The sequence below is a fragment of the Amblyomma mixtum genome, chromosome 3 (assembly GCF_055824585.1).
Source record: "Amblyomma mixtum isolate Tamu chromosome 3, ASM5582458v1, whole genome shotgun sequence".
Lineage (NCBI taxonomy): Eukaryota > Metazoa > Arthropoda > Arachnida > Ixodida > Ixodidae > Amblyomma > Amblyomma mixtum.
Window position 1 is genome coordinate 59,529,574 of NC_143014.1, and position 22,951 is coordinate 59,552,524.

General features: G+C 45.9%; 1 protein-coding gene and 1 long non-coding RNA gene across 6 annotated transcripts; one reads left to right on the plus strand and one right to left on the minus strand.

The window, feature by feature from the left end:
* The first annotated feature begins 310 nt into the window (after positions 1–310).
* Positions 311–6,426, plus strand: LOC149350343 (uncharacterized). 2 transcript variants are annotated; one of them, XR_016290337.1, is made up of 3 exons: positions 311–444; positions 621–4,305; positions 4,826–6,426. It is a non-coding gene; the product is annotated as an uncharacterized LOC149350343 (long non-coding RNA). The 2 variants fall into 2 exon arrangements; XR_016290336.1 differs by having other exon boundaries at positions 621–686.
* Positions 5,838–19,456, minus strand: LOC149350344 (uncharacterized). 4 transcript variants are annotated; one of them, XM_089579366.1, is made up of 4 exons: positions 18,826–19,456; positions 18,117–18,281; positions 14,950–15,039; positions 5,838–8,598 (listed from the first exon to the last, which is right to left on the minus strand). In XM_089579366.1, exons 1-4 carry the CDS (start codon positions 19,138–19,140, stop codon positions 8,464–8,466), a joined length of 705 nt encoding a protein of 234 aa, XP_089435492.1. In that variant the 5' UTR covers positions 19,141–19,456; the 3' UTR covers positions 5,838–8,463. The 4 variants fall into 4 exon arrangements, 3 of the variants coding, with proteins under 3 accessions (XP_089435492.1, XP_089435494.1, XP_089435493.1); XR_016290335.1 differs by having other exon boundaries at positions 5,845–8,598; positions 14,950–15,554; positions 18,826–19,318; XM_089579368.1 differs by lacking the exon at positions 5,838–8,598 and having other exon boundaries at positions 13,037–15,554; positions 18,826–19,318.
* Between the last annotated feature and the right edge of the window lie 3,495 nt (positions 19,457–22,951).

The window sequence follows — 22,951 nt, forward strand, 5'->3', positions numbered from 1 at the left end:
TGGAGTGCTAATATTTGGCAAAGGCTGTGATGCAGCTGCGTTCATGGCTGGTCAAAAGCACTCAAAATCTATTTAATTATACGCTGCCAACGGCGCAGCGGGGCGCGGCGTATGCTAACATTCAAACCGCGCGCCCCTGAGACCGGAACCGGAAGTCGTCCCAGGCAGCGAGGCGCAGCGCATGCAGCCATTCAAACTGCGCGCGTTGAAACCGAAACCGGATGTTATGAGACTCCGCCCGCTTGGTGCGCTGCAGTCAAATGGGCCGCTGGGCCCTATGGGAGTGTCCGCTCTTTACCAATATCTTTCTCTATGGGCGCGGGGCGGCCGCGGCAGAACAGTGGACCATGGGTGGACGGCGGCCGCATTTCGCATTCACGGTGCTCACGTGCTCCGCTTATCTGTGCGACCACGAGCGTCATGAAACAGCTTCACCACATAAAGGTACGCATAATTGTCCGCTCTGTCCAATGCGGTATGCTTCTAATACTGCTAAGAATTTTCATTTGAAAGGAAAGCATCCTAACGTGTGTGGACCCTTTGTGAAAAATGCTGCAACGCCGTTTTCGTGTGACGTTTGTGGAAATGCAACTTTTACTAATCGGTCCCATTTGATGCAGGACTACCAGTGCCTGCACGGTTTTGTGCCGACGTATACAGCACGCACGAGTTCAGCACGACTGAAGGTGAGCACTACACGACGCATGTCAGCGCAGTCTGTGTCCCCTCTCGTTCTCCGCCCTGAAGCGCTGTTGGAAAATTATGAATACCAGCTCGCCCAGTCTGCAGTTGTTCAGCATAATTAGCTGTGCATGAAAGATTGTCCTCTTTTGCGGCGCGTATTGTGTTAATTGCATCCAGTCCTTTGTGCATTTTTCCCCATGCTTGCAGGATGTTGTGAAATCTCGCATGCTGGCTTTGAACGCATATGACAATGCCCCACTTCAGCCGCGTGGCATGTTTGCATTCTTACTTCTCACTCAACCTCTCATAATTTGTGAACTGGTCTAACCGCTATCTTGAATTGCCGACTATACCTGTGACCCCACGCACCTGTCAAACAGTAGCGTGCATGTTAAGCACTTAGTACTGGTTTTACTGATTGCTAGTTATGTGTTTACTAGAGCAAAGTGGAATAAGCGGTAACAAACGAAACGAATTATGGAAACAGTACACTGCATTGTGTGTGACAAATATGTACAGGATGCGTGCACGCTTGTGCTTCCCACCTTTGAACTGCTCATCCACTGTCCCCTTGACTGTTTTGAACAGGAATCTGTTCAGTGCTTAAATGTGATAAAAAGAAGCTATTTCCTGGTCTGCGCCCTTCAATGCACAAAAAAAAGCCATGAAGTATTCATTATGTAGCTATAGCATGCAAATGTGCAGTCCAGTAGCTAGCTGACAATTGACACATAAGGAATGAACATTCTGAGTAAGAAATATCTTGCTGGGTGCATTTTTCATTTCTTCTGTCACATTAGTCATTTTTCAGACAGGCAGACAGATTGAGGTTGTAGTGCGATCCAGGTCATATACAGGGTTGCCGTAAAGGTTTCGATGACCATCGCATCCCTCAAGTGGAATATACAGCAGCTTTTCTTCCATGTCGTGTGTTTCTGCTGCAGCTGTCATCCTTAGTTTTCTAAGAACTGAAGTATGTGAGCAGGTGTAACACAGAAATGAATGTGACAAAAATATAACATTGTGTGCACATTTGTTACAGCTGGCAAAATGAAATAATAAATCAAACTAATAGTGCCTTGCCTGCAAGAAGTGTGTTTGGTATACTAAGTGTCAGTAAACAAAATATTAAAAACGGTGAAATGGTGAAGTGTAGAAGCATACCTTGGCATTCCTTTAAACGGCGTAGTAGATTGGGTTACTGCTGCTATGGGCTGCTTACAGAGATTTCAGTGCCCACTGAACATCACGCTCATTGAAATTTCAGGCGTGCATTTGTTGCATCCTTGTTCTTTTTTGTGTGCATGCGTGTGTGCAAATATTTTTGCGGTAAGGTGCCTCCTGTGCTTTAAGTTTCAGAAGAATATGGCTGAATGTTATAACATGCCACTTGCTTGTTCTATGCATGTACCATATACACTTGACTAAGGGCCCTGCACTCGTCTATGGGCCACTATGCCCGGCTTGGGAGCCACTAAGTACGGGGGGGGATTTGCAAAAAGCAACTGCACTTCACGCATGTGTAGCCTTCTTTGTGTGGCACGCTACCCAGGGAGCTACCAGTAATGACAGATTGTTGTCATCTTCAAGCATGCATGTGCTCAGAGCCAATGGAAACGGCCGGCCATGAAATGATGCCGACTGGACAGCTAAGTTGTCTGCTTGTAGATTTTAAATTCTTAGTGTGTGGCATCTCCAGACATTATGTTTTAAAATTACAGGAATTTGAAATGCAATGAATACAACAGAAATGACTCCATCTACAAGGGTAGCAAGGATTTGGGCCCAAGCATCAGTGACAGCAGTACCGACGAAGCATAAAGGTGCCTGCGACTGGACAGCAGATAAAGCCTCGGGCTGTATAGACCTTTTTCAGTTTTAGCCTCGCTCCCAACGTGCCGAAGACCCCCATGTTGCTTTCCTCCTCTCTCACTGGTTCGGAAAGGCGGTGTCCGTGCGTCCCGTGCGTTCTCTGCGGTTGTCCGTGTTTACTGTATGCGGTTGCTTAGCTGTAGTAGCTGGGTGTATGTGCGATTAAAGCTGAAACTAGGTCTTCGGGAAACCACTGCGCAGTCGTCTGCTGTTCAAACAACTACAGGAATCAAAGGCGGCTTGAATCGGAGCAGTGTGAAGAACACAGAGAGCCACAGCGGCAGTGCAGTTGCGGGCTGTTTCAGCTACACATACCTTACATGCGAGCACCTACTGCTGATGTCGCTAAGATATGTGTCGTCTGTGACCCTTGCAAAATCAAAACATAAGCAATAATTTGGGTAAACGATGCAGCAGCATTGCGGGTTACATGAAACATTTCTGTTATAACTGCCGACACTGGTGAGTGATTATTAACGGCACTGTAAACATAGCTACTTGACAGTACTTGAAAGCCATGATGCATTGCACAAATGCCACAGCTGTTTGCTTGCAGTAAATACCCAATAAACCAGCAGGACTTAAAAAACTGAAGGCCGCAGCTTTGACGTGTCCTTGCATCGTGACACCTCATCGACCAAATACTATGTTCAACTGACGCCATAATGCAAAGTGCCGATTGTTTAAAAAAAAAATGTGCCTATTAGGGACATGTAATCAGCAGGCACGCAGTGCCCACCCGACCACACGCACGCGCTTTCTCGCTCTATCGGCATTAATCAGCAGCCGCACCCGAGACGGACCAAGCAGATGTGCCCCTCAGAAACTGTCACAGCAGGTGCACCAGCTTCGAGTGTATAAATTACATCGCATTCAAAGGCCAGATGCCTCTCTGCTACATCTTTTTCCGAGTTTAGCGAAATATCACACGACGCGAAGCTCCAAATCCAATTTCCTCTGTTCCTCCAACACTTTGCTTCGACGCGCGACGCCGACGGATGCACTGGCACTCCAAAGAGCGCTGCCACACACTCGCATGTTCACGCTAAGAGTGGACCACCCTACAGCTGCACACTTCACCAGTTATTTTACCGTTAGTACGAAGTAATCAAGAAATTTATGCAAAGCCAAAAGCTGCAACAGAACTCTGCGCTTATGCACTCCAGCGGTGCCTTCTTCATGTAGCACTACAGAAAGTACCGTTTTTTAGGACAGTGCGGAGGGAAAATGTAGTGAAAGACGCGGTCGAGCGCAGTTGCAACCTGTTCGTGTCACCAGCGTAGCGCACAGCAGACCACTTGAGCGCTTGACAAGCAACACTGCTGTTAGCTCGGAACGGAGCGGTTTTTCTTTTATAATTATAACTACTACATAGAAGTGCTCAGCAAGTTTCATGCTCACATTAATAAATGTCTCGATTATTGATACCAGAAAGCCGTTAAATGAATTGCGCACACTTGCGTAGAAGTGCACCTCCAATGTCGATTTTCAGCACAACTTGCAGGGAAACATCCGCGTCGCCGCTCGCCGAAGCACGGGCCATTTTGTTCACAGTTGCTCAGTGCATACAGTGCAATACTTTGCAGGTCAAAAATCGTGCAAGAATCAACACTGGGGTAAGGCTGAACAGCGCGGCGAGTACTTGCTGCCTGTATTGCAGCGGCAGCCACCCAAGCCAACATGGCGGAGAAATCGGCCAGACGGAAGACTGCGCTGCTGTCGTAATATGGCCACGTGCACCTGAAAAAGGTCTATAGTACAGTAAAGTAGTTTTCCCGTAATATGGTTGGGAGATTGAACAATAAGCGTCGCTTTCGTGTAAGGGCCGCACCTTGCCAAAATTGCGAAATAAAAGTGCAGACTTTACTATAGTAGAGTTTATGCAGCATTTCTTTGTTCGTTGTTTCTGAGGTTTTATTTTTTAATGCAGGAGTATTAAAAGCCTGAGTGGGGAAAAAAAAATGTCAGTCGTAAGATTCGCCACTTGGCTGGAGGAAAGCAAGGTCACTTGTGGTAAAGGCACCAGCGGCGTCTAACGCTATTGAATTGCTAACACACGTGGTAATCGGGTGTCCATACAATTTTTTTGTTTTGTATGCATCTGTGGTTTGCCTTTCTTAGTGCAGTTTCTGTGGTTGCCTGAAGCAAACCACATCTTGAAATGTTGGCATGCCAAAACCTTAAATGGGGCACATGCATTCTGAGGCATGTATCCTTGGCGGAGTTTGTTTCGGTATGCATTCTCACGTATTATATTCTCTGTTTACAGGTTTCAGCGTGAACATCATCGCGCTTCTGGTCCACCTGCATTTTGCCTGCCCGCAGTTTTATCACAATGCTTGGATATTGCACCGTTGCTCTTGAGGAAACCTGCAAACTGCCTGCATTTTAGCATTAGAATTCTTTGCTCATGTTTATGCTAGTGTTCCATCCTGAAGTACTGCCTGTAGTTAAAGTGTGTGCAGCAGCACATATTTACTTTTTAAAATTAAGCATGATCCTGAACTGCCTTGTGATGGCATGTGCACCGCTTGGGGAGCAGCGTTTTTTCTTTCCCCATCCAGCATGCTCCTTTTTTGATATCAGTTTTGCAGACATGCCATGATCTACAATGTGAACTTCTGCATGTTTTTTGTGATTTTTTCTCTTGTTCCTATCTCTAGATTCCTTATGCATACTCTGAGAAGGTTGCTGGTCAGCACCGGTCAGTGATGCTAACTAAAATACAGTTAAAGGGCCCGCCGTAATGGCTCTGGCTGCTGACTGCAAGGTGGTGCAGTCAAATCCTGGCCACAGTTCGATAAAGGTGTAAAAACTCCCGTGTGTTGTGAGATGTCAGTGCATGTCAAGGAACACGTACATTCAGTCTAAATTAATCCACAGCCCTCCACTAGGGCATTCCTTGTTGCCACTGTGCAACTTTCGGGCATGAAACCCTGCGTGCCATATCACAGCAGTATGGCTGAGGGTCCAGTTATGTCAGAACGTTGCTGTTTGTTTTGAAAATATTTAAAATTGGTTACTAGCTCTATGAGTGCAGCTGTGCACAATGCCAGTGATGGCCAGTGTGCCATGCCTCTTGTTACCATGGCACTGGGCTGAGGCTACTAATATAAAAAACATTTCAGCGCAGACACATCCAGCTGACAGTTTAGGACTACGGTTCTTGCATGCGATGCCTTGAAGGTGCATTAAACAGGATTTCTTGTTGTCTCAGTGTACATGCTGCGAACATTCTAACAAATGCCCTGGATCCCACATTTTTTTTTTTTAAGTCATCATGGAGAGTAGGAGTCAGCCAACATGGTTGGTATGGTAAAAAGCGTGTGGAGTGGCTTTCAGCCAATTGTGTTTCAGCTCCGCTGTGCCGTTGGCTGAGTAATATGCATGCAGAGTAATCTTGGAAAAATGTGTGGGCTGCTGTTTGGACTATGTACAGCTGTAACAGACGGTCGGGCACATCACCACTGTAGCTACAGATGAGGAAACATTGTCAAATTGCTTCGGATTTACTTCAGTGATATATTCTCTGAGCAACAAATATGTACCAGTTTTATCAGATTACTACTCACACATCTTAACAGATGATAGTATTTTCATTGGCCATCGCAGATTGACGAGGTCGAGTCTCTCGAAACCAAATATAGTCCATGCGTATTTTACTTCAGCGGGCTTAATTTGTGGCTATGTTCTCTGCATTTGAAAATATTCATTCAAAGAAAACATAATACCCCCCCCAGTCCACCTTTATGCTCGTGTTGGTTTTTTAAAATCAATGCAGGCCTTGCTCGTCTGCCGGAAGCTGCTCGCGACTTTGCTGTAGCTCATTTGAGCATCTGCACATGCTGTTGAATAAAGAATTTTCAGATATTTTGTGTTTTGACATTGAATGAGCTCCAACATGAGATTCCTCACATGCACAGCACTGTTTGCAAGCACCTTGAACACAGAATGTTTCCAAAGAAGGGGCCATGCAGAGCACACACTAGAGGGTTTGATGTTGGTCGCATATCGAGGTCGTTATTGCTTTTGTGGGTGCAGAGAGGAAGTTACGTGATATAGAGCTTGGCACCTCATTATGGTTGAACAAGACGAGAAATTCTGTCACAAACTTTATTTCAATGAAGGCATAGTCGACACATTGCTCGGAGAATGAGATGCTGGCTGTTTGCTTTCACAAGGAACGAAAAGGAAGTGAACGCTAGCATAGGCAATTTCAATGGAGCTGCAGTGCAAAAGTGCCCGTGTGTTGTGGAAGTGAATCGGATATCTGCAAGGCGTCCAATCTAACCACACAGTTCCACAATGCAGGTTCTTTTAGCTTGTGTGCAGTTTTGGGATCAAGCAGGCTTTCTGTGCAACTTGGTCAGGCGAAGTACATGTGGCCAAAGCCCAGCCCTCCCGCAGCCTGTGCTGCCTCTAGGGCACACTCTAGGGTGTAGTGAAAAGTGCCTCTTTGCAACAAACTTATGTTAGCTGCATGTATCGGGTGTTTCAGTGAACATTTTTCAAAATTTTATTTTTGAGGGAAAACTATGGCTTTTGTGGCATAGTATTATCAGTATTGATGGACATCAGAAAATGGGTGAATCATCTTAACTAGTAGGCTGGTTCTAATTTTTAATAGACTTTTTAACTAGTAGAGCTATAAACCTAGTAGCAATTAGCGATTTGTAGTTGGTCGTTAGTAATAGCCATATATTTTTAGAATTGAGAAAACAATTACCCTCGGCACTGTGGCTCGACAAAATTTGGCTTTTTTTCGACTAGTTACGTACACTAGAGGGGTTGCTTTGCCTGCATGCTTTTGAAAGCACATGTATTAGGTTTTTTCGCGATGCAGCCAAATTTTGTCGAGCCACAGCGGCGAGGGTAATCGCATTTTCGAAATTCTTAAAACTTGTGTGGCGATTACAGAGGAGGCTTCAATAACTGCAACTAACTGTTTAACTGTACTAGTAATTATTAAATATTAGTTGATGAGCTTGCTAATTAAGACATTTCAGAGGTTTTCTGGCGTCCATCAACACTAGCCGCCGTAGTGGCTCAGCGGTTATGGTGCTCGGCTGCTGCCCCGAAAGATGCGGGTTTGATCCCGGCCGCGGCGGTCGAATTTCGATGGAGGCGAAATTCTACAGGCCCGTGTACTGTGCGATGTCAGTGCATGTTAAAGAACCCCAGGTGGTTGAAATTTACGGAGCCCTTCACTACGGCATCTCTCATAACCTGAGTCGCTTTGGGACGTTAAACCCCATAAACCAAACCAAACCACCAACACTAGTAATACTATGCCAAAAAAGCTATATTTTCACCCCAAAAAGCCTATTTTTGAAAATTCTTGAAAGTGTTTGCTGAAACAAGTATATTTGTATGCACACGGCTAGAAAAACCATCAGGTTAAGCAAAATATCACCTTGACAAAATTACTTCGCCTTGCCGTTGCATGCAGAGAAGCCACAAAGCCCGAATTCATGCATATTGCCGAAACTAAAGTTTAGCCTGCTCGTAAAGCTGCGTGTGCAAAGAAACTGTCGTGCCTCTGCGCACAACCTTGAGGCTTTGTTTGCCTGCAGAACTTGAAAAGCACACCTTAAGTCCGGCTTGCCTACAAAACTCTGCACAAAGACGCAATTCTAGTCCAGCCCAAAATCCAGATAGCTTGCACAACCTTCATGAGCAAGCTGTCCTGTTGAAAGCAAGACTCAGGTTTTTTGGCTTGCCTCCTGGTGCGGAATTGTAGTAATGCTAGCAACCTGTTCAATCAGCTGGGTGCGTAATTCCTAATGACTGCAGGAAACAAGACGACCTTTTTCACACTGACACTTGACAGCATCTGTGCAAACTATTTACAACGTTCATTTGAGCCAGCAGGCCAGTGTGAAGTGTGCAGCACAAAACCAATGTCTTTTACCCTGAGATTACACCTTGGCACACGCATAGAATAACACTGATGATAAAGCAAATTTGGCTTGTATGGACGGGCCAATCCCTGACCATCGTCGTGCTCCTCCATGAACATCCGAGAGAGTGCGGCCAAGACAGCTGTGACAGGAAATCATCTTTTTAAGTGAACACAAGAAGCAACTACAACACGAGAGTCACAGAAGCTTGCAATAATGCCAATGATGATGGTGACTTCTTTGTCTGTCCCAAAGTTTTCAAAATGAGTATTTGATTATTCAAGTTCAGTTAGGAATTGACCTAAGCGCACACATTGTGTTGGATGCTAAATGTCCAATGCATCTTATTACATCTGTCCTTGCAGAGATGCTTTCTGCATTAGGAAAAGTAACTGTTGGTCAAATGTGCAGGGAAACCCCAAGGTGGAGTAGATTTGTAATAAGGGAGGAGTTACTCATTTGCATCCACCCAAGTGCAGGCATACGGCTACAGAGGAAGGCTATACAGCTTTCTCAGAAACTTCGTAGTTAAAGAAAAATTCGTCTTGGTCCGGGGTTCGAACCTGGGACTACCGCTTCACCGGAGCAGTCACTCTACCAGTTGAGCTAACCGAGAAGGTTAGCATATGCCAAGGCTCTTAACTGGGCTAGTTGGTTGCTATAATTCGACATAATGGCTAGCACACACGGAAGGAATCCTGTCACTAACGTCACTAGACAGGACACTAGCGTTTGTCCTGTCTGGATTCCTTCTGTGTGCGTCTCCCTTGTGCACTACCCATTATGTCGAAGTTAGCATATGGTAGCGCAAGAGCGAATTGATCAATAACTTCAAATGGGAACATTGTTGGTCAAACACTTGACCAGCGATGAACCCTAAACATTTCACCAACACGAGTTATTGATCAATTTGCTCTCGTCTTGGTTAGCTCGGTTAATAGAGTAACTGCTCTGATGAAGCAGTGGCCCCGGGTTCGAACCCCGGACCAGGATGAATTTTTCTTTACCTACGAAGTTTCTGAGGAAGCTATACAGCTTTCCTCTGTAGCCGTATGCCTGCACTTGGGCGGATGCGAATGAGTAATTACTCCCTTTTTAGGAAAGTAACTCCTTTCTAGGAAAGTAACTGTGATTCATACTGAAAAAATTGGGCAGAAAGAACGAGGACAAAGCAAAGACACAACAAGGACGAGCGCTATCATAGGATAGCGCTCGTCCTTGTCATGTCTTTGCTTTGTCCTCGTTTTTTCTGCGCAATTTTTTCAGTATGCATATCAACCAACTTTGCAACTGGAAGTTTACTTCTAAAAACTGGGTTGTGATGCTGCTGTTGGGCTGTTGCACTGGGCTGAGTGAAAGGGCGAGACACCGCATGGTGTGTGTGCTGATCGCAGCCATATGGAGCCGCCACTGAACTGTAACAGCAGCCAGAACATGACACTTTTTGGTGACATTTATTCATAGTTTCATGTCAGTGTCCTCATATGCAGTTCAAAAATCTGCTCAACTAAGTATCTGCCCTAAGCAGGCAATGACACTCGGCAAACAGCGCTACACTAGCAGACGACATATGGCGAGGAGATGAAACCCACCAATTTGCTTGGGGGCAGTGGGACAATGCTGCAAAAAGCACCACTGCACTACCTAATTCAAAGGTACAAGGGTACAACCGTCTCACCACGCTCCCCGCTTTCAGTATTTTCATTTTCTGCTTCCACCGAGTATGACTCCTACTCAATAGCCAGCTAGCTGTGGCACAGATTTGGTTAAAACTGAATTTAGTACAAATTTATTAGTATTTTCTTTTTACACAGAAAATTCTAAACCTCAGTCAGAGTCCGTGCGTCAATTCAGGATGCCGAACTCATATACCGCACTGCAGCATACCATACCAAATATGCTGCCACCCAGAACTCAAAGAAACTGTAAATTTTGGAAATTAATGTCCCAAAGTGACACATGGGCTATTAAAAAACAAGCTATATCAATGTGGATCTGCGTGGCCTTAAAGACATTTCCAGTGCCCACATGGGCTGAGGCCATTGCAATGACCTCGTTATCTTGGAAAGAAACTAGAGCAACTGTTATGCTCATCTAAGGTGGGTTTAATGTGAACTGAAACCAAACGCTATAATAGCAATGCTTCTTTACGTAGGAAGCCTCGGCGTAGCTACCACAGCCTACCTTTCTCACTTTTGTTTCTATTTTCACTGCTCACACTACCATGCAGTTTCCCCAAATAGTGCCACTAGCCAAACTCTCAAACCTTTTTCTGCAAAGGAAAAAATTTCACCAAATGAAGTAACCATACATGTGGCATCCGACGTGTTCGCTTGGACACAGTTCCTGTGTGCTGCACTACAACTGATCTGCCAAGTCCCCAGTGGAGGCATACACTATCTATGCTTGCTTCCTTCCAATGATTTCAACAGCAAGGCCACCACAGTTGGAGCAGACAACGATAACTGTTTTCCTTTAACTTTCCTTTCGAAAATTGCCATCAAGCAATGCACTTTGTCAGCTGTATTATTCAGTTATTAATGCTTCGTTCCAAATGCACAAGCAGCAAGCACTGGTGTCTGACAGCTGCCAGCAAAGGTTTGACTTTTGAGGAACTAGTTCCTGTTCTTTGGGCCCCTTTCTGTATTTGAATCTGCACATCGAAAAGCTCCAATTTTGAAGAAACAACTCATGCTTAGACAGGTATTGCAGGGATTCTGGCAGCACTTTACACATTTCCGTGCACAGATATTAAAGAAACAAAACAAAAACCAACAATAGGAAAAAACACTTCGTAGCGCAATCTTTGCGCTTTTCAAAAGCGCAAGCTCTGCTCCCTGAAAGTAAGGCGACAAACGTGCACAAGTCGCCAACGCAGGACACTCCTTCCAGCTCACAGTGGCAATCAATGTCACAGGGAGCAAAGTACAAGTGCCGACACAAGTTTTCAGGGCCACGCAAATTACAACAAAATTTATTTTCTGAACAGTTTCAGCATGCATCCACGAACTGACGGATGAACTACGTGCTTTCCTTCACGAACAACACGATGCACTTCTTAATGCCAGGCTGGGCCTCTACGTAGAGGGAAAATTGAGGCTTTTTGTGATTTCGGCATTCCGAAAACTTTCGTGGGCACATACACATACTATTCTTTCCACTTGGGTGCAACTTATGCCCCATCGAAGTCGCCTACGGCACTGGGACCGTGGCATGTGACGAGCGTTGACCACTGACGCACTCGCCTTACCATGATTTACTGAGAAAGAAAACAGCTGCAAGCATTTCAGGAGACCATGCTATGCTGTGAAAGAAAAGTGGCAGTCAAATTCCGATTCAACGTCAAGAGTCTCCATGCAGACAGATCCGCCAGCTATTTTCGGCAGAAGCTGGCGCTGCCCTTGTAAACTGCATCGCTATCCTCCTCCTGTCACTCTTGCTCTGGACGTAGTGAAAAGGTAATCTAACGTTTTCACTGCGAAAAAAGAAACTGACTGCTGCTGCTGCTGCAAAAAAAAAAGGCAACAGCGAGGCGCGATCGCTGTTCCGACCCAAACGTACTTATCTTTCCGGCCGCAAAAGGAAATGCGTTCACATGCGTGCAGGGCACCTTATCTTGCAGTAACTACAGTCGATACTCGTCTCAGGTAAGAAGCTAGTTCGAATAAATTAAGAAATAATGCAGACAGCCACTTACACTCCAAAGAGTGAGACGTCCATCTTGGTAACGTTGTTTATGGAAGCGTTTTCTTATAAAGTCAACAGATGGCGCAAGAGTGCAAACGCATTTTGTTACAAAACCGACAGGTGGCGCCACAGGGCGTCATACTGATTTTTAGTGATATTATGATATGCCAACGTTTTGAATTTGTTCTCAACAAAGCGCGAATTTTTCTCGGAACGTTTAAAAGTGTAAACTCCCCATACGTGCGCGCCGCGCCTGAACGGGTATGAAAGGTTGTAAAGTGCATTCCATGTCGTACATAGGATAAAAATACATGTCAACATAAATTGATTTTCAGCATCATGCATCATTTCTGGCTTCCCACAAGGTATAATTGTCAAAATTAAGCTAGTATCTGGGCTACACCAGGTCCTGTTTTGGCCGTATGACCGTCCAACCAGGTTTAATAAAAATGTCTTACTGAATGATGCAGCCATGTATTGCAAAATTAGGATCCCGCAGCACTGCAGCAGTGCAAAATTGCACTCTTCATAAAGTTCCTGTTACTCAGTGCAGCCGTTCATTGCACTTTGCAGCTGCAGGCTGAAGTGCAATGCACAGACGAGTGAAAATAATGGTAACCATTAGCAACGAACAGTGCTGTATAAGTAGCATTGCACTGCAGTCACTTTTAACACATTTCTGGAAGTATGCACTAGTTTCAGTCACAAGTTGCACAGCAATGCGCCTTTGGTAATGTATCTAACAGCAGTGCCCATGTTAACTTTTCACATTTTTACAAGTAAGTAATGCCTTTCACAACAGCTTTAAGGAACACAAAGCAGCCTTTGTCTGTAGTTGCTCACAGCTAGCACACCACTGCAGTGGCTAATCACTGACGAGTCCACAAAGTATCTCAAGATCAGGACTGTTTATTTTCCAACTCCATGTAGCCCGGTTCCCAAGCAGCTGAGAGCTAGCCGTCAATAGCTCAGGGGCACCAGAAGGATTGCACGAAAATCAGAACAAAACACTGCCAGGACCTTGCACATGTGGTGAATGGATATCATTGCAAATAGTAAGACCATAGCACAGAGCAGAGGAGTAAAAAAAACTGCAACAAAGCATGTAACTAGCAGTAAACTAAAATGAAAGGTACCTGGCAATAGTGGCTTCAAAACACAAAACCATAGTCATGATTTCTTCAGCACTACACACACTGACATTTTCCACATCTCTACCTTTCAAATTCATTAAAGCAAAAAAATCTAGGGCCTTTGGGCACAATGAACATGTCATTTTGATGCTGAGTTATCATACACAGTAAATGATGATGATGATGATAGTGAATTTTTATGGTGCAAGGGCATCTGCGGCCAAAGAGCGCCATGGCGCAAGGTATTTTTCATTTGCTCAAGGTGGGGTCAAAGACCAATTCCCAAGAATTTCACCCTGATTAAGCCGAGCACTGGGCCAGGGGAAGCTTGAACCCATTGTATCACTGGTGGGTACCCGGCGGCAATGGGGATGGAACCCCGCCTCTCCTGCATGTGAGGCGGGTGCTCAGACCACTAGGCCGCCTCTGCGGTACAATAAAAGAATCATCACTCTGTGAATGCAGCACAAGCAGTGCAGTTACAGACATGGAAGCAAATGTATATAAGATGTGCATGGGTGTAATCCCCATGTGGCATAGGTCGAGACCCTGAAAAAGTGACCAGTTTCTCGATGTCGTTGATTCAGCTACTTTCAAAAGGCATACTTGCCAACGGCACTGTAAATGCGTACTAAGTGCATGCCAATTCTGAATCGGGTGCCAACATCACAGACCCAGGTTTTTGGTTTGCTGGGAGATGTCGTAGAGGGATTTTGTTTTGAAACCGGAAGGCCTCAAGACAGCTGAAGAACTCAAGGGGCGAACAGAGGAAATTAAACACGAAATTAAAAAGTATACACGTTCGTCTGAAAAGAAGGTGACCTCATGCAGAGTTTTGTTCCCCATGGGGCCAGCCATCGATAAGGAACTCCACTGCCTCAGAGCTCAGGGCTTATTATAAAAGCAGACAGTCATACATACCGGTGCGCCCAATTGTTCCCGTGCAAAAACCACCAGAAGACATATGGCTCTGCATAAACCTGACCAAACTAAACCAGTCAATTCAAAGAGAATTACACATCCTTCATTCAAGTTGCCAAGTATCTCTCCAAGCTTGATGCCAACTTTGGTTTCTACCAGATAAAGCTCAGTTCTGACAGCCAGGAGTTTTCTTTAAGACCATGTCCATTCCTTCCATACCAACAGAATGGGCTGACATATCAGACTGCTGGTTAGGTGTCACTGGACCTGTAGCCACTTGGCAATCCTTTTTAACTTGAGAAGCAACAACCACACAGAATCAAGGTCAACACCCTTGCAACTGCCATGAACAAGTGCCTTTAGCAACACTGCATCTACTGCTTTCATATTTTTTCCCTGTATAAATTAACTTGACAGAACTCTTGACCAATAAACTTGACAGAACTCTTCACCATTACTGAGACCAGTCATGCAGAAGGCATCAACTGAACACTCTTAAAGGGGTCATGATATGGTCTACCAACAAGTCAAGCTTTTACACTGCAGCTACTAGCCACGATGTTATTATGCATAGTTAAAAAAGAAGTAGGGCCCTACGTATGCATTTCAGCTTATTGGCCATATTGAAGCAGCCTGAGTGATGTCTAGTGCCGTTGTCTGCTGTAAAACTGCTGTGCACACGGTCAGTGAGGTGAGAGCCTGCTCGCTTCTTGTGCAGTGGCTTCTTGTTCTGTCTAAGAACTGTTTCTCACCACTGCGCTCTCTGTTGCACTCTCGGATGTCCGTGCAATGCTGAGATCCACCAGAAGGTGCTGGACTACTGGAGAGCATAGCCAAGGGCACTGCAACAGGAAACAATTCTTCAGTGCCACTGAAAAGCCACTGCACAACAGACGAGTTACAGCTAGTACTTTCTCAAATGACGATGAGATGGTGAGTTCTTCCCCATGTCAAAAGAATAAGGAGATACAACAATGACTACTGCATGCCAGACAATGCCATCAGGGAGGCCAAATTCACTTACAAGGTTTAGGTTAGGATTCAATGAACTGTTAACAGTTCAAAGAGCTGTTCTAACACTTCACTGAAGCAGTTCAAAGAACTGTTAGAACCCAAATCTGAATCCTTCACATTCTCCACGGTGGTGTCCCTTGGCCCAACATAAAATAAAAAACGGTGCTAGAAACCGGGCTGCAGCTTCCTCAGTCCTGCCACGATGCACAGAACCAAAGAGGGCGGCCACTCCCCGGCTCTAAACAAAAGCCAGTGCTTGTATGCTGCAAACACGGCACACATGGTACCAATCCACAGCAAGCATCTCCAGGTTTGGCTCTCGCTGAGCTGTCGGGAAGAGGTGCTAGAAAAATAGGCATAATTTTGATCAGGTGGGTTGTACAGGCCATTACCATTCAACACCAGTACCTTTACATATATTTTGAACGAGCTATGTAATTTTTTAAGGAAAGAGGCATACAGAAAAATGGCAAGGTTTTGCACGCCACTGGCACGCACCTGTCATGCATCAGTAGCCGAAGACAAAGCAGGTGCAGTTTCATCACATGCAGATGAAAAGAGGAAGTTCATTGAAAGAAATATTCCAAATAGTAATTGCGTGGGTGCAAAACTAGAGGGCACAATCTTTCACCCATACAATGCCTTATAAAGACTGCAGATGTATACAGCTGCAGACATAAGACTGCGAACAGAATTGAAAAGAACACCAAGGTCAAAGTGAAGTATGCCTATATCGACTGATTACTGTGTTCTAATAACAAAACAGCAACTTTGACTGAATAGAGCTTTCATAAGCTGGAAATGGCACTGGCTGCCAACAACAGTCTCCGCTGCAACTATTTTAAGCCACAAACTGCTTCACAGACTGCGTCAACTAGTATTGAGAAAGTGCAGTTTTGGGGCATCCCGCATCATTTGTATTAGACCAACCTCACACCACCGAGTTTGTTTGTGTTTGTCCTGCTTTAAAATGTGCAAAACGTAATGAGCTCCCACAACAACAAAGTTCACTCAGGAATGCATGAACTGCGCTAACCAATTTGAAATAATCATTTTTCCTCACAATATATAGGCACTTGCCAAGAACTGGCAAAAAAAAAAACTTAAAAGAGGGCTGCGTTGAGTACTAGCAATGTAATTATTTTAGTACCTTGATTAAACCTTCTGTACAAGAAATTTAAAAATCCAGCTCCAGCTTACCACTGAATGCACCTCATATCTGCGTGCACAAAGGAAGTGAAAGTCAGAGGTGCTCCTGGAAATGAAGGTTAGGTACGCAATACTGCCGAGAAGAAGGAGAGGTATGTAAAAATGATGACATGTATGGAGACTAGAATAGAGTGGCTATCAGATGGTTGAACAACTCTGCAAAAGTCATGCAAGCTGTCCACCTTCATTGCTGTCTGCTGGCAGTACACTGCATTGGTAGATCTGCAACACTGCTTTGAGAACAACGTGAACCATCCTAGGCTATACATAGCTTGGTCATGACGTCACATCATTGATATCGCTGCTATGGCGGCCATGTTTATGAACCACTTGGCTGCCACACATGCTTCAAGATGTGGATAAACAGATGCGTTTTGTGCTGCAACCAACTCCTTTGCTCTCTGTGCATGGAAATGTCTTCTCTTCTGAATGCGCAGTCCTTTCACTAGGGCTAAAAATTGCAACTGATAGTGTCAGTGCACGTTCTATACGAGGAAAAGGTTCGACAGTGCAAGAAAATTGGCCCCTCATGACTGGAAGCAGAGAAGAGCGCAGGCGTTAGCCTGTTTGCGGACATTGAATACACACTTTGTCAGCTACTTTGCGACCGTCGATTGAAAGTACACAAATCACTGTAATCGCACAATTCCTATGTTAGTGCATAGATGAGAGCTCATCAGCAATACAAGCTCAAGGAACGCGAAGTTCTACTTTAGAGGTCAGTGGAAAACTTTCTTTACTTTTAGGCTATTTGAGCTGGGTTAGCTCATCTCGAGGTGTTAATGTTGCACTGCCAGTAAATGTTAGTTTCTTTTTTGCTGCAAAAAATAGACAGTTCACAAAAACATGTATTTCTGCCATCAGCTGTGGGCGGGATGGAAAAGATCAGCGCATGGCTAGGGTGCCTCGATATTGTTGCGGGAAAGAATATATTGTTATTTACACAAGCGAAGGGAGCAGCTCCGAGCGGCACCGAGAACACTGCCAGAACTTCGTTGTCGTCTTCGTCTGCTTCCACTAGTTCAATCGCTCATTGTCGTCATCTACCTGCTTTGATATGGAACGATGCATCAAGGCCCCTACGCAAGGCTTAATCAGCGTCCCTGCTACGTTGGCCTTCGCATGCTGTTTTGGCATGGGCCTCAGCTTGCCTCTTCTCACTGTGTATTGGCTCACTGTGTGCTGGCACTATGCGAAATTTTCATGCTTGGCACAAAGCATGAAGCGATGGGGCCCAGTCAAGCTTTGTCTCCTCGAGCTACTTGAGTGGTCACCATTTCAACAAAAAACATCCGGTTAACCACTGGCGCTTTCCTTGCTTCACCATTGTCACATACTCGACAGTTGAAGTAGCAAATTTACCTGTTATGAAGAATGCACCCCATACTTGATGGTAGCGGTTTTTGTGGTCAAAGTTGGCACGTTAAATGCGCGCCACACGCAAGCTCTATCGCTCTGTTCAGTGCACCTTCGTTCGCTCACACAGCGAGAAAATTTCTGTTTGTCGGGTGTTTCCTACCACAGCTACTGCTGCGCTTGGACTGCTGAAATATAGCGTGCTGCCGTGCTGAAATGATGTGGAATGCATACTGCAGGAGCTAGTGGTTTAAGCATATCCTAGAATTTCTTCCACTGACATCAGTGCAAGCTATGAATAAGTAGTACAGGACATTTCTGGAATGTAAAACACGCTTACATCAAAGTTGAGAATTGTGGCACCTAGCCTGGAAAGGCGCCACACCAGAAGCCTGTTCAGGTGAAGGCGGTCAGCCTCCTTCTCACGCCCCAGTTCGTCCCCTCGGGGCACTATCTTGTAGACGAAAATGTGGCTTGCATACTGCTTCACTTCTGCCAAAATCTCCTGCATAGAAAATATTGGATCATGAGCAGTGAACAACAATGCTTTGTTTTTGCAAGACCATTTTTACATCAGGAATGCAGAAGAATGCAAAGTGCAAGCACGTGTTTTCCACATCTGCTTCTTCAGCACTTTCCAGCATCAATGACATGCACAGACTGACAGCTCCCAGCTTTATTTGAAAGTTCTATACAGAACGAGACCTACAGTTTCAAAGACAACTACGACACTAAGCTGCACTTCCACAGCATTGCGAAAACAAGCTCCCGCATTGAGGGTCACCAAACAACACAAACACACATGAAAAATGAACTTTCCGGAAGGAGAAAGGTTAGCCCTATCTGCACACTGTAGCAACTAGTAAACCAAGTACAATCGCGGACAAAATGTGTACTTTGCTTTAAGGAATTTTATCCTCTGTCGCCGATTTCGAAAAGCAAAGCAGCATGACCTTAAACACAAAACAGATCCCACACACTACCCAGTGCTTCACTTCCAGACTATAAAACGCGGCGCACCATGACGAACATCAGTAAAAGTGGCTTACCTCGAGGCGTGCAACGATCGTTGACACTGTATCGCTATTTCGAACGAACAAATCGTTTCCGCCCACGTAAACACAAATAAAATCTAATTGAGGCCGAAGGTAAATTCCCCGGACAAGACCTGGCAGCGTCTCCGTTGTGGCTCCACCGAAGCTAAAGGTGACGACGTTCATCGTATTCTGCAGCGGGATTCGGACTCTCGCCAACGCGCACGCTGCCCGGCATGTTGATATTCTCGCTGCACTGACGACAAAGGCAAAAGTGGAAAAAGGGCAAACGAAAAATCCTGGTGACAGGTTAGACCCAACTAGGGACATCTGTGTCTTCTTTTAGGTACTTTCAAAACACATGCAGTTCAATGCAACAGAGAAACCTAGGGACAACCTCACATTCCTATTGCGGGCGGATTTTAGTCTCGTGCCTAATAGTAACATGTGTAATTACAAATTTCAGTTAACAGACCTGTGAAGAAAAGTAGCATAAGTGGCTTAAATTAATCAGAACGGAATCATACTCTTGAGCATGATAAAATATGTTAATGTTGAGCTCTTGTCATTGTTACACGTTGAGGCCCGCCAGTACTGCCTATATAAACTCCAAGATAGGGTTCAGCGTTGTACTTCGGTACACATACAGTCGAAACAGTATAGCTGCGTAAATACTGCACCCTGCGTGGCAGGGGTGTATATTGAATTGTGAATTGTGCGCATTGCCGGCGGCTGCGCCCGAATGACACGCAAGAAGCGTGCAACATTTTTTTTTCTCCTTCCTACCGGCGCGCAATGCTTCACGCGTGTTTAGTCAATGATCCACACCCAGGCGCCCACAACTACTGCGTGGCGTTCTGTTGACATTTTGCCGATTTCCATATGCGTTAGTACCATACTGAAAGTGAATGCCTCACGCCATTACTGCGCTTTCTGATCGCATCACATCTTACTTTTTTAGCTTGTTTTTGATCGAAGAAATTAAAATCACTTATAGGCTTGCAGCATCAAAAATACACATGCGTGGATGAAGGTGCATATGGCCTCCTATGCAGTACAAAATCGTGATGGTAACAGAAAGGTAACAGATTACGAGACTGTTGGAAGCCGGAGTGCGAAGGCATATATATAGCGAATACACACCCTGGCGCACTCCGCGTAGCGCTGCCCTCGCATAGGAGCCTCGCAGCGCACAACCGGCCGTGATGACGCCAACCATTTGTGGACATTAACGTGTTCAATTATCATCGGTGATTTTGCGTGCACATCTCAGTGGTTTTTTAGCATATCTGTGTGCAGCGCTGACGAACACGAGCTATGCTTCGATTGTCGTCGCCGCATCAATCGTATATATAGATATACGAATGGGCGAACTTCCTCTGAATAAAGTCACAATGTCATGTGTAAAACTTTCTTACGCTTCGCGGGGAAAAGCATGATGTGCATACGCTGGATGTGATTATGTATGGACCCATGACGACATTCATCGTACTTTTAATGAGATTAATGAACTGGGTACGTCGAATATACCTTTAGACACCGCGTCTAATATTCTTGACGGTGAGAATTATGCGCCTATAACTTTCTCTTGACCTCTTTAGTGCTTTGAAGTCCCAGATCGCACCGCCTATGTAACAAACGCAGTGGCCTTGATTTTTATTTTTTTTTTCACAGAATGACGTCAGTTTAAGGTGGCGGTTCCACTGCCGCCATCTTGCGAGTAGTTCAGATTCTGCCACCAGGCTAGGACACTGATCCATCACTGAGAAAGTGTCTACCCGTCTTGGTCCCGAGCACGGAGGAAGAAAAACTAGGAGGGAGCATGACGTCACAATCGTGAAGCCTAGTCATAAAAAATATAATGAAAAGAATCATGGGAAATAGGCCCTCACGTGACAAGGCAGTGGTAGCTCTTAGCCGGATTTCGGTTTCGCTCTCTCGCTGTACGAGCAACTGCGCGACCATCTGCTTGTGTTCACTGACGGCTCCGTAGTGAGCGCTCGCTCGCCGCAGCGGCCACCGTCCCCGAGCGACGCGTGCGCTGACTGCGGCCGTAATGGAGATATTTGAGCACATGCTCCTTCGCTGTGCCGCTTCTGCAGTGCCGCGTCGCGAGATTCTCGCGGCCTGCAGGGCGCTGGGAATCATCCCGGACAGTCTCGAAGCGCTCCTGTGGCCGCGCGGCAGTGCGCGCACCCGTGACAGAACAATGGTGAGCCTCTGAGCGTTCATCGAGCAGGCGGGCTTGACTTCCCGCTCGCTCTTCGCCAGGTAGTGCACGCGTGACACGAACGCTCCGTGGGTGCTACCTCGGACGGTATACGCGGCCAGGCGCCCCACCCCGGCCGCTAATGCAGTGTGCCGCGCGCGCGATTAGTCCGAGACAGGACTCTACGAGCGCGCGGCTATGTATACATACAGTTTACTTCTTTTGTAAGTGATTGTGCGCAGTGGCCGGGAGACCCCGCGCAGAGGCAGACGTAAAGCCGCCGGCACTCTCTCTCGACAGCGAGAGAGAGAGAAATACTTCACTGCTGCATTTCACGTCGGAACCGCGTATGTGCGCGAGCGTATTCGGCACGGCTTGTGCCGGGCCCATGGGCGGGCCGAAGTCCGCCTGAATCTTGCGCAGGGCGCCGGAGCGCTCGTTAAACACGTCCGTCCGCCGTGAGCGCTCTGGAAGCCGCTGCGCCCTTTTTTAGAGGCTCGTTTCTTCGCCTACTCTCGAGTTCTCCGCTTACAGCATGCGCTGAAATAAACGCTCCGTATGTGTGTATAACGACGAAAGGAATTCCTCTCCATTCTCTTTATGAACCACAGTTGAACAGTGACGAGGTCGCGGCCGCACCCTTTGATGAAAAGTTTACCTGCAGTTTTCTACAGTGCACCCAAAAACTCAAGAGTGTGATCAACAGAAGTGTTGAGACGCGGAGCCTTCAGACAACCTCGAGCTCAGTACGCATTCCGCCAAAGCTGCAAGACAGGCGCTGCGCTTCAGCGCTTTATCGGAGCACGGACGTTCACTAAAAAGCACCGCTGGTTGGCAGTCTGGTAACTGTGGAGGAGGGCCTATTTCCCAAGAGTCAGTGCGCAAAAGGGCCCTCGGCAGCGGCGTCAGAGGAGGATGGCTTGCAGAGGCTGAGCGCACTCTCTCCTAGTTTTTTTTACCTCCATGGTCCCGAGCGACCCCAGACTGGTTTTGGTTGAGATGTAGAGCTATCTGTCCGGTCCTTTCTTGACCCGCGCTGCGTGAACGCTTTTGCTGCGCCTGCCTTCAGAGGATTACAAACTAACCATGGCAAACCCGGCTGCTAGTCCCCGTCGTGCGTGGGGGGAGGTGTTGGCTGGGGTGGTTCGGCATGCTTCTTTCTCTGCCTGTCCCTTGCCAAAGCCAAAGCAAGTGGGGCTTCCTTATTCGGTCTATGGTTCGGGAAGAATGAAGGGAAAAAGTTGGAGAGCCGGGACAAAGAGGGTACCGTCTTTGTCCAAACGGCGTCAGAGGTGGGGTGATCCTTGTTCGGGATAAGGATGCCCAGCTCGGGAACAAAGGACCGTTTCCTTCCCTTGGTTGAGTAGCCGCAGAAAGCTGTACCGTCGATGTTACTATCTGGAGGGCCTCCTTTGAGGGTATCTGCCGTTTCGTTCTTGAGTTTTATCTGTCGTGACATATATTAGTGGGAGCAAAGAAAAATAAAAATAATAATGCTGTCCAGCCGGCACCGCAAAAGGCACAACGTCGATACAGTGCAAAAACTTGGGAGAGTTAGTGATAATTGTCGACATAATTGCACAGCGCAAATTACTAAGTAAGCGAAAAGAGAAAGCGGACGCCAAAAATAAGAAAGGTGTGATATCAAGCAAATTATTTATGTTTATGTCCCATGTATGTATTTCTAGCGTTTTTGTTTTTTGTTTTTTTTTTCAATGAACCTTATAGTTGAATTCGGTTCCTTTCTTGTGTCCTTCCTTCTGCCAGCCCTCGACTTTTGCGCGTGCAATCACTTCGTCACTGTTGATGCATAGTGATATTAGTAGTAGTCGGAACACTCCTGGTCAAGAGTGTAACCTGCTAACTCTAGCGCTCAAAAATATATATTTTTTTATCAAATGATATTACACCTATGATAAGAAAACTATAACA